At 25.4% G+C, this 15789-nt stretch overlaps 1 protein-coding gene across 1 annotated transcript in view; it reads right to left on the bottom strand.

Annotated features, from left to right (window-relative positions):
- Positions 1-2210: 2210 nt before the first annotated feature.
- The window catches only part of LOC145845451 (kelch-like protein 25), a 15817-nt gene continuing 2238 nt past the window's right edge, over positions 2211-15789 (bottom strand). The window contains exon 2 of the mRNA XM_082952715.1: positions 2211-3088. Coding sequence (XP_082808841.1) covers positions 2211-3088 — 878 coding nt within the window. The remainder of the gene's footprint in view (positions 3089-15789) is intronic.

Here is a 15789-nt window from a genome sequence, read left to right as displayed (position 1 = left end):
AAGCTTTGAATTTGAAAATTTGTGCTTAAAAACCTTTAAACAAAACTTGAATTTAAGAAATTTTTAAAAAACTTGGAATCTAAAACAACTTTTACAAGAAAAGTAATAAAATTTCGATTTGACACAAAAACTTTAACAAAAGAAACATTTTTTTATTAAAAAATACATTAAAGTAGCTTAACAGTAATTTTTGATATTGATACATTTTAAAAGACTTTTTTTAAACTTTATACTAAAAATAAAAGAAGGAATTTTACTTCCAAAAACTTTTTATTGGTGCATTGCACCTTTACTTGTAAAATTCCACCAATTGTTGTGCTTCGCGTTGGAACTAAACCAAAAAATTAAACTAAAATGTCAAAGTTAGTAAAAACATCTCTAATAAAAATTCTCAGATCAGCAATAGTTTTTCTATGAGTGTTCTCATGTTAACAGATTGATTAAAATCCTAATTTGATTTATTCGACTTTATAACCTTAATGCATTTCCTAAACACGACTTCTTGTAGCCACTGAAGAAATAAATAAATTTTTTTTATTACCGCCTACATAAATTCTTTAAAAAGTGTTCAATTATAAACGGTATCTCATTTTAAGTAATACATTTTGTTACTTTATAACTTGCCTTAACAGTTTTTTTCTGATCATTCTGTAGTTACTGAAGATAATCATGTGCTTTGTTTGAACTAACTTTGGTGATTTGTTTTTTTATCGTTTCTCGCAATATATCCTTACTAACGTTTTTTTATTTTTGTAGCTCGTCATATATTTTACAACTACTATTTTTAAATGCAATATTCTTGATGCAGATAAAGAATTGCTATAATGCTTTATAAAAAATAAGTTTTTCTACCTCGCTAATAACTCGATAAAGTTTTATACTTTTGTTAAATTTGTTTAAGAAACTTAATTGTCCATACCAGCTGACTTATATTTTTTTGGCATGTAATTTGTTTACTTTGTTATTTTTTTATGTTGGGAACTTTGTTTTAACTGGGTTGCTACACAAACAGGCTATTTTAAAAGCTTCGAAACTCAGGTATATGTGAAACTTTTATTTCAAACACTTTAAAGAAATTTTTTATTCTGAGAATAATTTTTATGACTGTAGTGTAGTTTACTAATTGTAATTTTTTCTTATTTTCTTACACTTAGTGTACTTTTTGATAATGATGATATTTTAATTAGGTATTTAAGCTTGATTAACACCTATTTATTAGCTTTATAAACTTTTAATAAACTTAGGCTGGTTTGATACAACTCAGACATTTTTGCTTTTTAAGAGGCAACTATGTAAAAGACTAATTACTAATAAGATACTTTATTAAAGTATTCAAGAATTAATTATGTTAATGAATTTATTCTAGCTTTCTGGAATACAAACAGGTTTTAATTTTATTAAATTAACTAATTACTAAACTTTTTTATGAATGTAAACTATTTAACCCGAAAAAACTTTTTTTGAAGTAAATATTTTTAGAAATATGAAATACGGGTTGATAATATAATAAATGTATAAATGTAACCCATAAATTGTATTTCAAGTTTGGTTTTTATAGAGAGGTAGGTTGTAAGTAAAATTACAAAAGTATAAAGTGCTTATGATACGTGCTTATGAAAGTAAATAGTTTATTAATACTTAAGTATATTAGTCAATGTAAATTCTATTTTAATATATATTAATTTAAATAGGCATTTTATGTATAGCTAAAAGTCATTTAAGATAATAAGGTGTATAAAAGTAAAATTTTTCTCTAGTATGACTAAAACTAAAACCAAAAGATTATTCAAATGTCACTAAAACTAAAACTGCGGCCCGCGAAGACTTTGGAGACTTGAAATTTGGCCCGCAACCACCAACTACCTGCCGACCCCTGTTCTATTGCATGGTCGCATTTATCTGAAACTTTAGAACAATTTTGTACACCTCTTACATGCTTATAAAATGTTATTTGAGAAATTTTTCTGTTCAATTAAATCAAATATCACTCACTATATTAATTTTACACTACAAAATGTATAGCTTAAATTTAATCGTTAGTGTACAAACAAAGACAACTAATTTCAATACTACTTTATTATAAGGATTTTTCTAAATTCTTTAAAATAGCGTAAATACTTTTTAAAAAACACTTTACAATAAATAACTAAATTACTATTGTCATAGTTTAATATGTGGTAATACGACAATTTTCATACTTAAAGTTCTAGTTACGGCAGTTGAATAGAACTGAACTCTTCAAGGTTGTCCGCAACTTTGTATGGTTTTTCAGACCATTCATTTTCTTTTAAATCATAACACAATGCAAGTGAATCTACTTGGCCAAAAATTAAAACTTTGCTTCCTATACTAAAAGCTGTAGATGGTTCTCTAAGGAAACTGTTAGTTATTGGGATATATGTTTTTAGACTGACGAACATCTTGCATGTAGAATCATAAACTTCTGACTCATTAGTCCCGCCACCGAACACAAATAATTTATTCCTTATTGCAACTGACTGATGAAAAGCTCTACCGTTAATCATGCTGGTAAATTTTGACCAGGAATCACTTACAGAATCATATTCTTCCAATGATCTTGTTACTGTAAAATAAGTGTCTTCAACATGATAATTTGTATCACCTCCATCAACATTTTTATCAATGTGATTACAATATACTACTCCACCTGATACCACAATTCTTCCTGAAAAAACTATCAAGGAAGGTCCTTCTCTTGGTATTTTCATTCTTTTCCTTTTCTTCCATTCACATTTCTTTGGATCAAACTCTAAGCATATATCAGTTGTACCTTCATACCTATTATTGAAACCTCCAATAAGATATATTTTGTCTTCTAAAACGCACACACTAAAAAGATCATGTTCGTCCCAATCTTCACATAACCCAGCCACCTCATTGCATTGGTTTGATGCAGGACAGTATTTTTCAACTGAATCAATTTCAGCATGAAATAAACTATTAAAAGTGTATACTTCACCTTTATAACAAACTGATCTATTACTTAAAAGTTTCGAAGACATAGAAACAGGTTGAGTGCAATACCTCTGTTCAAAGTAGCTTTTAGATTCTTGTAAAACACTTTTTCCTGAACACAAAACATCATAAATTATTGTACGACATTCTTCTACTTGTTTGAATGATGATTCTTTATTTAAAATGTACTTCAAAGCACAATAAGAAAGCAATGGAAATCTAACTAGCAATAAAAGACTTTTTGCATATTTGCTTCTTTCTTCGAATTTGTGACTTACCCATGCATTTGCAGCATTAAAAACTACAATTTCTGACGTGGTGTGTAGATTTGAACTTGAAAGTAAACCAAAGATCAAAGCATAGTCAAGTTTTAAAAAGCAATTGGTTTCAACAAACACACTAAACCATCTACTTAGATACTCTTTTGTAAATTTGTCTAAACAAATCAATTTAAAAGTTTGTCGATAAGTAATAATCTTTTTAAACCTGACTTTTAAGTCTTTGAAGTTTTTTTCATATATACATATATCGTTTTCTAAGTTATTGTTAAATAAAATATTGAACATTTTCATAGCTTCTATAAAGTTATTTTCATCGAGTAGAAACTGTTCTGTAAATTTTAATTTATTATTTTTTCTTGTTACACATTTTAATATTTTTTCTACATTAATAACTACTAAATTCATGGTTGATACTCATTATTTCAAATTTTTTTCAAGTTTTCCAAATTTCTTCCAGGTTTTTTAAATTTCTTCTAGGTTTTTCAGATTTCATTCTAGGTTTTTGAAAGAACATCTTTTTTTGATAATTTTTAAATAATAAGTTATTATTTATCAAAAAGAAACGCTGTTTAAAAGATAAAAATTACCTAAGAATTACTGTAAGTATTGCAATTTATTTTATTATGTTGGAACCTTTATCGAATTCTTCTAAGATGGTTGCTTTAAAGCTGTTATGTTAGTTAAATATAAAACACCAAAAATCTACTTAAATTTTTCTTATTTTCTTATTTTCTATTTCGAACGTATTATATTTAAATTATTATAATAAATGATTATTTGAAATAATTAATTCAAATAATTTGTTTTTTAAAACAAGAACCAGACCTAGATGTAAATGCTAGAAGTGAAATAAAATTTAACAAGTATGCAGAACTAAAATTTGTTATAGCTTACTATTTTTTTTATTTCTACTAGTTTCTTTTGACACCTTTTTTCACAAGAATTTTTAAAGAAAATTTAAATTTTCTTCCTTAATAGATTATTTAAACTCTGTGAAAAACCAATTTAATTTAACGAAAGTAATAATAGAAAAAAACTTTTAATGAGGCATGAATAAGTTACTAAAACAATGATAAAAAACAGCAATATTTAGACTATATACTTTTACTATAATTACTTAAGATGGATCTATTATCAAGGGATAGTTAACCATAACTTTGGTTTTAAAAAGTTACTGCTTGATTGAAAATGAAAGTTCGTATACCAACTAATGATGGTTTTGGTAGGAGCACTTTAAAGTTTCAGGGCGATCCATTGAGTTATTATGACGTCACAACGAAATCATTTTTTTGGCAGAACAATTTTGTTTTGAGTTACTGCATGCATGGAAATAAAAGTTCGTTGACTCATTAATAATGACCTTATTAGGAGTGCTTCAAAGTATCAGGGCGATCCGTTGAGTAAGTATGACGTCACATCAAAACCTTTTTTTGAGCTTGATTAATCTCGTTTGTGGTAAAGACAGAGGTTGTGTATAACAATCAAGTACGTTTATTGATTTTAGAAAATTATACTTGAAACTAGGAAAAAATACTTTTTAGAGCATAAAGTCCTGGTTTAGATCTCTTAAGCACACAAATATGGACAAAAAGCAAAACTGAAGAAAATCTGGCGAAGAGTTGGATGATTACGATGGCAATAGTGGCTTGTCAATCCGTATTTGTTTCAAAAATCTTGAGAGACCGGATTATGATTTAAATGTACTAAAACTTTTTATTATTTTCTATTTATTTGATTTTTCACAACTATTTATTTTTAACTAACCGCAAGCAATTAAGCATCCTTCATATTCAACCATATCCTGGCGTTTATAAATATAGAGAAAGAATCACCCAAGAAGAGGAATAGAGAGACAGTAAAGCTGCTACAAAAAAAAAAGAACTGACAACACAAACTTAACTACCTATATCCTGCCACAAATAATGTCAATACGAGAAAGTCCAAAACTGCACACATTAGAAAAAATGTAAGCAATACTTGGCTTTATAGAATTATTTGATTTTTTATACTTATTTATCATTTAAGATTGAATATATTTAAAAAAATTCCCAAGAAGTTTTAATGGTTACAATAGTTGAGAAGTATCATCAAGTATTCAGGATTTCTCACCAAAACTTTAAGACACGTGTACCTGATGAGAGGAAATCTAACAGAATACTTGACCCTTTTAACTTTTTATTTAAAAGTACAGCTTGTTTCTTCAAGAGTTGAAACTAAGACAGTAAAAGAGATATTGACCAATCTACTCAATACTCCGAATTATACATTTAAAAATTAAAAGTTTAGACATAACTTTATAATGTTAATAACAGTTAATAACATAACTATTTCTTATTTTATCTATAACTTAACAATTTTTTTATTAATTTACAGTAGCTTGATATTACTAAATCATAATAATAAAAAATAATTAACAGGTTTTGCGTTTTTTCCTTAAAGATAACATAATAATAACAAAAAAAAACACTTACTTTCAAAAAGATTAAAATCATTTAATATAAAAGTATTTTTTTAAACAATTTAATCCTAGAGAAAGCAATTAAAATGTTTTGAATAAAAAGATTCTTAACTACTAAAATTGAAATCAGAGACTAGTTTTAAAAAGTAAACATTGTTTAGAAAACTATTTTACAATAAAAATATAAATAATAATAAAGTGAATTGTTGAATTTAATCTGTAAGGTCTTGACTTAAGGCTCACTGCAATAAAACTGACTTTTTCTCAACATACTCATACAATTTTTGTTACAAGTACAAAGTAATGGTTTTATTTCTTTTCTACTGACTTTTACCAACTATGAAATTTAACGGAAAATTAATGTTAAAACATTAATGTTTCCATTAAGTAAAAGTTAGCTAAAACTACAAATTTAAAAGTCATAAAAATTATAATTATTTTAATTCTATCAATTTTATAAAACTTTACAAAAACTTAAACTTTAAAAATTTCAGGCTTATTGTTCAAAATTCCAGGTTTCTCCAGGTTTTTATTTTGTCTAAATTTTTAAATCCCAGGTTTTCTCAGGTTTCCAGGTAAAGTGGTAACCTTGTAAACTGTATACTATAGAAATGTTTTAAATTTAGTTAAAACAATATAACTAAATGAGTGCTTTTATAATTTTGAATGGCGAAATAAAGTTTTGAATTTAATTAACCTTTTTGAATATAGTTATAAAATTTAACTTCGGCATTTTCTTTATAACTTTTCATACTCTTCTCTTTGACCAACCCGAGAAAACGTTGACCCTTTTTGTGAAAATCAGACCTGTTTTAACATACGATGTTGTTATAAAAAACTATTTTAACAGAAAATACTTCAAACATTTGGTTAGTTTAGTATAGGGTTTCCCAAGGTGGGCGATACCGCTTTTGGGGCGATTTTAGTAAGTTAGGGGGGGGGGGCACAATAAGTGGGGTGGAAGCGATTTCAAAACATTGAAACTTACAATATATACTTGAGTTACACATGAAGTGCAAAAAAAGTCTTAGGTGTATTCATTAGTAATTTTGAAATTTACAGAAATATTCTTAAGTTGCAGATGAAGAGCAAACAAAAGTCATAGGTGTTTTAAATGGTAAACTTTTTGGAGGAGGCAATAGCCTTTTTTAATTGTTCAAAGGGGACAATTTGAAAAAAATGAAACTCTGGTTTAGACAAAGTATTTTATACAAAAAATCAAAGAAAAATTAAATAAATATTTAAAAGTAATAAAGTGTGAAATTAGCTTGACCGCAAATTACAAGATTTTTTTAAAAATGTCTAAAATTTAAACCATTTTATTTATTTTATCTTTATAGCTAATTAACTTTTTTTTTTGTTTTATAGAGAACGGGTTTTTGCTTTTAACTTAAAAAAAAATATTGGATTGGGGTTAGGTTATTTGAGTGGGTCCACTTTGAAAAAATCGGTTTTTTTTTTATTGAATTTTTCTTATTTTATCAACTTAAGTTATAAAGAAGGAGTACAATAATATTCTTTTTAATCTACTTATTATTTTGTGAATAAACGTCTAAATTTTTTTTTTACTAACTGTCAATATTTTGTACAATTTGGCCTTAATTGGGTTTTTTTATTAATTTTTTTATTTTATGAGTTTGAGTTAAAATTCCTAAAAAATCCTTACTAAGGGCAAATTGTACAAAGTATTGACTGTTATTAAAAAAAAAACTATAGCCGTTAATTTACATATTATTATTGTAAGTTTGTTGTCATACGAAGGACCCAGGCATCAAAACCTAGGCCACTTATACAGAAAGACATACAACAAAAAGACAAAAATAAACCAAAATTGTACATTAAAAAAAAAAAACTGAGTTTAACTAATTAAAGTTTAAAATTAACATAAAAACACAAAAATTATAACACAAAATTTATAACTCCGGTGCTTCCGAAAAGAGAACAACAATATCCTACTTAAACTTCACCCGAACAAATGGTTTCACTCCAAAACTGGTTTCACTTTCATTCAGACAACTGGCTTCACATTATTTGAACAACTGGTTCAGCCTTCATTTGAGTAACTGGTTTAAATATATCCATACAAATTGTTTCACTTTTGTTAGGAGAGCCTGCTTCATATTTACTTTCAAATCTTTAATACTCAGATAACTCAGCGTTTGTTGGACTTTCGTAGTAGCTGATAAATGTTGAGAACACTGACTATAAACAAAACTCAAAAACCCAAGGCCCCAAGCACTTTAACAGGCCAATTAAGTATGTATTAAGGAACAGGTTTTGTTATACACAGAGGAAAGGCGCCGCTAATAAAATAAAGCTATAGGTTAAACCAAATTAAACAAATACAACTAGTGGTTAATGAAGAAATAACAAAAAAAAAATTACTTATGAATTTTGCTGACAAAATATTTATTTAAATTAAACTTTTTTAACCTTAACCGAAAATGCTCAACTTTTTTACAAGAAACTAAATCGTTTGGAAGCTTGTTCCATAATTCAACTGAACGATAAAAAAAAGAATTATGCTAAACATTATTATTGAAATTATGTCTGCATGTAAAATTTCTGTTGTTACCTCTCAGTAAATAAGTACATTTATGAGGTTCGAAAATAGACTGTGAATTAACTGTAGTTTCACTATTAATTAGTTTGAAAAAAGTAATTAACTCAAACTCGATCCTTCTATACTCTAAAGACTTAATACCAAGTTTTGAGAGTCTATCAAAATAAGATGTGTATGAAATGTTGCAACGGTTGAAGACTATTCTTGTATATTTTCTTTGAACGGATTCAAGATGGTTAATATCTTTCTTCAAGTATGGAGACTAAATTTGTGTGTTGTATTCTAACTTAGAACGAATGTAAACGAGATAATTTTTTTAGAATGTTTATATCTGTAGATTTAAAACTCTTTAAAACTTGATAAGAAATAGTTGATGCAATTTGATAAACGTAATTGATATAGTGGTTCCATTTTAGGTTTTCAGCAATAAAAATTCCCAGATCTTTAAACACTTTAGTTGAAGGTAACCTTATGTTGTTTATTCTAAATTCAGAAGTGATACTAGATGTATTTTTTTAAATGGTTAGAACCTGACATTTACTAGGATTTAAAACTAGTTTTATTTCTTTTAGCCAATGATAAATTTTATCCAAAGATTTTTGTAGAATTGTGTTAGAATGACTAAAAATTTTTGTATCGTCTGCAAAGAGATTTATGTTGCTATCAACATCTACTTCTAAAGCTATATCATTGATATAAATTATGAATAAAAGTGGGCCAATAACCCCTCCTTGAAGCACTCCACTGAAAACAGGTAAAGACTCTGAAAAAGTATTACCAATAACTACTTTTTGGGTTCTGTTTTCAAGAAACTCTTTGAACCAGCTAACTAAACTTTTGAATTTTGTATTGAGTTAAAGTCTTTATTAGTTTAAAATGGGATACAGAGTCAAAAGTCTTTTGAATGTCTGTGTAAATAACTTTAGTTGACTTATTGCTTAGAAATGAAACCAACCATGAGTGTAAGCAATTCAACAGTTGATAACTAGATGATCGATTAGGTAGAAAACCAAACTGTTTATGTGAAATTAGCTTATTTAAAAAAAGATGATCAAGTTTTTTCAGAGAAATTATATGTTCGAAAATTCTTATAATCTTTAATAAGAAGATTTATAAAAATAATATTTTTTTACTCAAAGTCATAAAATAAGAAAACTCATAAAAAACCCAATTTTTCTTACAGAGGCCCCACTCAAAAACCAAACCCGAATCATATAGTTTTTTTTAATTAAAAGCAAGAAACGTTCTCTAAAACAGTGGTCGGCACGCTACTTCAAATCCGAGAACCCTAAATCACAAAATTAAAATTCTGTGCACCCCAATTTGCACTCTTTAGCGCCGCTAGTGTTTATGAATATGTTAACACTTTTAATCGTTTTTTTTTTTTTTTACTAATAATTTTGTAACATTTAGTTAGTTTCAACACGCTAACTTTAAATTTACCAGTTTACCCTATCCATGTCTAGGCTAATAATGGAAAAGTTTTCACATAACGTAACAGAACAGAACTAGTAGAGTACAAAAATGGTCGTTTTATTAACAGCAAAATGGTCAATTAGAGATTAAGGTTGAATATGTCTTAAATGTAGAAAGAATTAAAAAAAAACTTTGTTTTAACTTCTGCGCGAAATAAAAAATCATGTACCCGAAAATAAGTTTCATGCACCCTAACAGTCTCGTGCACCCTAAAAGAAATTTCATGTAAACTAGTGTGCACCAGTGTACACCGTGCCGACCACTGCTCTAGAACATAAAAAAAAAGTTAATTAGTTATTAAGATAAGGAAAACAATTAAGTTTAAAATTTGGACATTTTTTAAAAATTCCTAAAAATCGCGGTCAAGCTAACTTCACACTCGTTTTTTAGTTTAAGTTATTTTATACAAAAAAAAACATAACACATTTTAAACGAAACGATATAGTTTTTAATACACTATGTAATATTAATATTATTTAAAAAATTACAGTCAGATACTATAAATTTACATAAAAAATATAATATAGTCGTATTAAAAAATTTATAACTTAAATAAAAACATATAAGTAAGATTATCATCAATATTAACCAGCTTGTATTTAAGTATTTTGATGGTAAACCAACATTTTTTTGTTTGTATAACATTGATTTTTTGGAGATAAAAACTAACTAAAAATTACTATTGCCACAAATATAATTTATTTAAACGAGTTTTAAATTGTTGAGAAAAATATTTAAAAAATTTTAATAACATTTGTTGGTAAGACAAAAAATGCTGGCGTTATTGTTTTATCAAAATATTTAAACTTTAAGCAATATATTAAAAAAAAGGATAATGCTTCATTACATTTTTCAGTGACTAAAAAATCAAAAAAGTATTATCAATGGATATAACTTGATTTCTCGCCTAAAAATAATTTTATTAGTTTTTTGCTTCAAATCTTTTAGGAGAAATATAACCTAAAATTTATGTGTAGCAAATATGTGACCTAAGTATAGGTAAGCTTTCTATGAGAAATTTAAATCATTTTTACTTTTAAATTAAAACCTTAATAACAGCTTGCAGTTTTCAAAACATTAACATATAAATATGACAAAGTTCGGATTTATCAAACAGTTATTCTATTTTTTTATAAATGTTAATTTATCTATTAAAAAAAATATATAACAATACATACAGGTAATAAAAGTAATTTTGTTTATAGTTAAGGTTTAAAATTTGAGGATAAAATGTTTAATTATTTAGTAATTTAAAACTTTAAACTAAAATTTATCAAAAATGACTGCAATCAAACTTATGTTATTTACTTTGAGAATATAAATCAAAAAAAGTATATCTATTGTTTAAATTGATTTTGTAAAATATTTGTTACTAAATACTAAAAAATCTAATTGTCGACTGTATACTACCATAACAAAAAGGAATTGTTTTTAAATAGTATAAAATAATTTTGCTCTTTCGTTTTTTTGTAACATTTTTTTCCTAAATTTTAATAATGTTTACAATCAAAAGTTTGATTCAAAACCTATTATTCAATCATTAATTACTATTTTCTTTAAATAAGTAGGCAACAGTTTGCAGTTTTATTTTGATAACTTGAATAACTTTAACAAACCTTTTGTAAGATTTATTTATTTCTTTTTCCATCGTGAGTATTTTTTTATCCTCAAAGTAAGTAATGAGGATTTTAAACACTGAAAGTTTTGTATTCCAACTTATTAAAATAACTCTGTTAAAATGTTAAACTAAATAAAAAAATTAAGTAAAATTATTTTAATGTCGTTGTTGAGTAATCAAAATGATACAGACAGTTTTTTTATTGTATAATTTAACTCTAAAATACTAAAGAGAATACATCATGCTTAAACACGTGCTGAAGTCTGCTTTAGTTTAATTACATTATAAATAAAGAAAAAATTATCTTTGTAACCAACGTAAAAAAGAAATTACTTTTATTATTAACAATATAGTTGTATTCTTTTTTGAAAACATAACTAAATAAGAAAATTAGATTGAATAAAAGTGATACTAAATAATACTAAATGTTATTCTATATAAACTAGGCATGACAATGAATAAACATGTTGTTTTAGAACCATGTAAACAACATTAATAATAAATAAAAATACTTTAGAATATTTTAATAAACGTAATTAAAACCTTAAAACAAAACTAACCTTAAGAGAACATACTTAAAGAAATTTATAAAAGAATGTTTCATATAACTATCTAGAACTTGAATGAAAAAAAATATCATTTAAAAAATAATTTTACAATAAACATTAAAATAATATAAATGTCTAAATGAGCTACACATTAGCAGCAGCAATGTTGTCTAGAATGATGTCAGTGAAAAACTCAGTATACATATAGCTGAACATAGCTTAATAATTTTCTCCTAACTGTAATTTTCTTCTACATGATTAAGCATTCAATTAGATAGAACAACAGTGTAAAGTAAATGGTATTTAAATACACTTCCTCTTCCTGCTATGTATCTCTCACTATTTGCTCAAAGAAAATCTCTACTTCCTCTTGTTATACTTTTTTTCTAGTAGAATAGTGAGGAAAACTATATATATATATTTATTTTATTTTATAACTACAACTTTCCCTAAATCTATTAGATAAAAACAATAATTATAAAAAATTCAAAACCATACAAAAATTTAAATTTGTCTTAAATACTAGATAAAAGAATTTGTAAAAAAACCTTTAAATACATATTGTTTTAAAGCTTAAAAGTACTAACTTTTCTAAATCTTTTTCAGATAATAATTAGTTTTCAATTATTTTCAATAATCAGGCTAAAATAGCACCAACATTGTAATAAAAACAAATTTTTCAGTTAAAATTATCATTAAATTATCATGCACATAGAAAACCTGTTTGGTACAAATTCCTAATGCTACTCAGGATTTTTTAACTGGTCTTTGATCTCTTAGTTATTATTAAATATTGTCATTTTCTATTGTTCTACTAATATTCAAGAGCCTAACATAAAATTTAACATGACTCACTGTGACTTAAAAATGTTCACTACCTTTTGTGCTTGTTTGTACTCATACACTGTCAGTACCTTATTACTTATTTGGACTTATATTTTGTAAGTTCTATTTTGGCTTTGGTGACTAAAAATTTTTTAGTTTTGTTTGACTTTATGGTTTCACAGGGATAAAACCTACCCTTTATGGCTTTTTTTACTTAAACTTTGTCACCTAAATTCTGTAACTAAAAGACTTGAACTGTATCTTTCTACCTTTTTGTTTTACTTTGACTAAAATATTGTCACTTACTTTCTTCATTTTAAAAACTTAAAACATGTTAATACTCTTTAAGTTTTATTATGTATTGTATTCCCCTTATACAACTTTTATCAACATTGCCTCTTATTACCTTATGGTTTTTTAAACTTCTTTCGTCCTTCTGGTTATGATTAAACCTCAAAGGGCAGAGAGTAAATGTATTGTTGCATTTTAAAGTTTAAATATAAACTTAATAAAAAAATTCTCTAAATCTTCTCTTAAATAAAATGCACTAAATAGTTAAAATGACAAAATATAACAATATGAGATAAAATGTAATAAATAATACATTGAAAATAGAAAGTTATACACTAGAAGAATTTATTTTGATAAATTTTGACTTGGTCTTATTCAGCTGTTATCTAGTAGACTGGTGATTGTTAATTAGATCAGTAGTCTTTAAGGTGTACACCGGTGCACACTAGTGTACACAAAATTATTTTTAGGGTACATGAAAACTTTAGGGTGCACAAAACTGACTTAGAGGTACACAAAATTTTTAGTGTGTTTAAAAGAGGTAAAGTTAATTTTATTTGTTTAGTTAAACGATAAATTCAACATTGTGTTAAGATTCAGCCCTGATGATTTTTTTGAATTTACTTTATTAGCTCTTCTACTAGTTGATTTTTTTAGTATTCTCAAGGCTGAAATTAATTTAGTTGAACAATTCTTCTCTAGAATTAGCAGACAAGTTGTAATGAAAAAAAAACAACAGTGATCTCTTATAATAACTTTGAAAAATTGGTGAGATAAGGACCTTCTTTTAATCAGCCACAAACAAGAGGGGAAACATAAAACCTATAAGATTTCCAAGATGTTAGTTAGTTTTTTTAACTAATTGTTCTTTTTCAATTTTTTTTAAACTTTAATATCTAAATAATTAACTTTACAACTAATTTTAAACGCAATAAGATAGAAATCATATAAAGTAAAGTATATATAGCATCTAGTAAAACAGGGTTGCAACTCATTCTTGATATGTGATATAGTAAGGAAAACTCTGTAAAGTTAAAAAAAAATCTAATTTTCAGGACAACTCAAACTGGTTTAAAATGTTGTACTAACACAGGACAGCTTGGTTAATTTACTAAAAACTGAAGTTATTTACAAGATTTTTTGAAAATAACAAGCTAATTTCTTTTTAATCTTGAATAAGATTTAATTGTTTAAGTTTTAATATTTTGATTTTTTAACCAATTTTGTTCAAAAACTTGATTTATCTTACTTTAAAAAGTTAGTTGAAAATCTTTATCAATTCATAATATAATATTTAAAAGACTTGAAATAAACTTTTTATGAATTAAGACATTTTAAGATTATTCAATATAGTTTTTACTTAAAATGTTTTTTTAAATCATAATGTGTTTTTTTTTTCTATTTAAAATTGGCAACCCTGTAACTATTGCTTAAAAACAATTTATATGCTATAAAGGGTAAGATCAATTTGTGAAAATAAAAATAACTATTACTAAACATTTATTGTATATTTTTTTAGTATCAAACCTAAATACAAATAATATATTGATATTAAATTTCAATTTTAGTTTGAATTTAAAATCACTATCCTTATAAGTAAAGTTACAGGTTTTTAGTGAACTTTAACTTTTGTTAGTGTTAGAGTAAACTATCACTACTTTATTAATATGTACTAAGAAATATACTTTTTTAAGGTTTAAATAGCTTTACATTTACTGTACTTTTCTAATGTTTTAAATTAACTCATCTTTTCTAGGAAAATGTTGTTAAAAATAACTTTGTTTATACTAGTGTGTTTATTCTTTTTGAACTAGTGAATGAAAAAATTGGAAAAGTATCTTGTTAAACTTATACAAAATAGCGACAACTTTAAGCTTCTCTCAAGTTTTGAGTTTTTTTTATGAATAATTCTGGTTGGCTTCTTTTTTTTTTCTTGAAAACCTTGGCTAGTTTTAATTTTTTTTCTCTAAATTCAGACTTTTTTTTGGCTTCCAATTGTGTTTTTCTTAATTTTAAAAAATAATATGCAGTTTTAAGTGTTTTTAATAAAACAAACAACATACTTTTTTTTTAAACTTGATTATTTTTACTTTGATATATGAATTAAGTTTTTTGTTAGTTTTACAGTTGCCAAAAATTTGGAATCCTAGAACTCGTCAGTTTAGGCTTAAAAACCTGGAATTTGAAAACTTTTGATTAAATTTTAAGTTTTGAACAACAAAATTACTAAATCAACCTGGAATTTTAAAGTCTTTTTTATGTGAAAAAAAAATTCAAATTGACACAAAAATTTATATATATATATTTATTTTCTAAGACCTTTTGCAACCTCTAACTTGGAAAATATGTTTCAATTTTTTTTAAATTTTAAAAGTTCAATCTATAGAGTTTTCAAAATTATCTTTAGACCTGCCATTTTATTCTTTTATCATTTATTACTAGTTTAATGTTTTTTTATTTAAGTTGTTTTATTTTTGTATATGTTGTTGTTGTAAAGTAAAAAAAGCCATAAATTTAAAATATATATCTTTAATACGTAGTTAAAACAAAAATAAACCTGAGTTATAAAAAATTTGGCTGAATCATTAAAATTAAAGGTTTTTGTTCTAAGTTGAAAAACTATGCTAAGTGATCTTTAACTTTCCTGAGTCATCTTGAGATTCAAAAAAATTGAAACACATTTTCCAAGTTAGAGGTTGCAAAAGGTCTTAGAAAATAAATTTCAAGCTTATTTGAAGTTCTTACAGGTTTTT

Source organism: Thalia democratica, unplaced genomic scaffold (assembly GCF_965202585.1).
Source record: "Thalia democratica unplaced genomic scaffold, ktThaDemo2.hap1.1 HAP1_SCAFFOLD_59, whole genome shotgun sequence".
NCBI classification, from domain to species: domain Eukaryota; kingdom Metazoa; phylum Chordata; class Thaliacea; order Salpida; family Salpidae; genus Thalia; species Thalia democratica.
The sequence above is the reverse complement of the archived record's forward strand: the minus strand, read 5'-3'. Positions and strand labels throughout refer to the sequence as shown.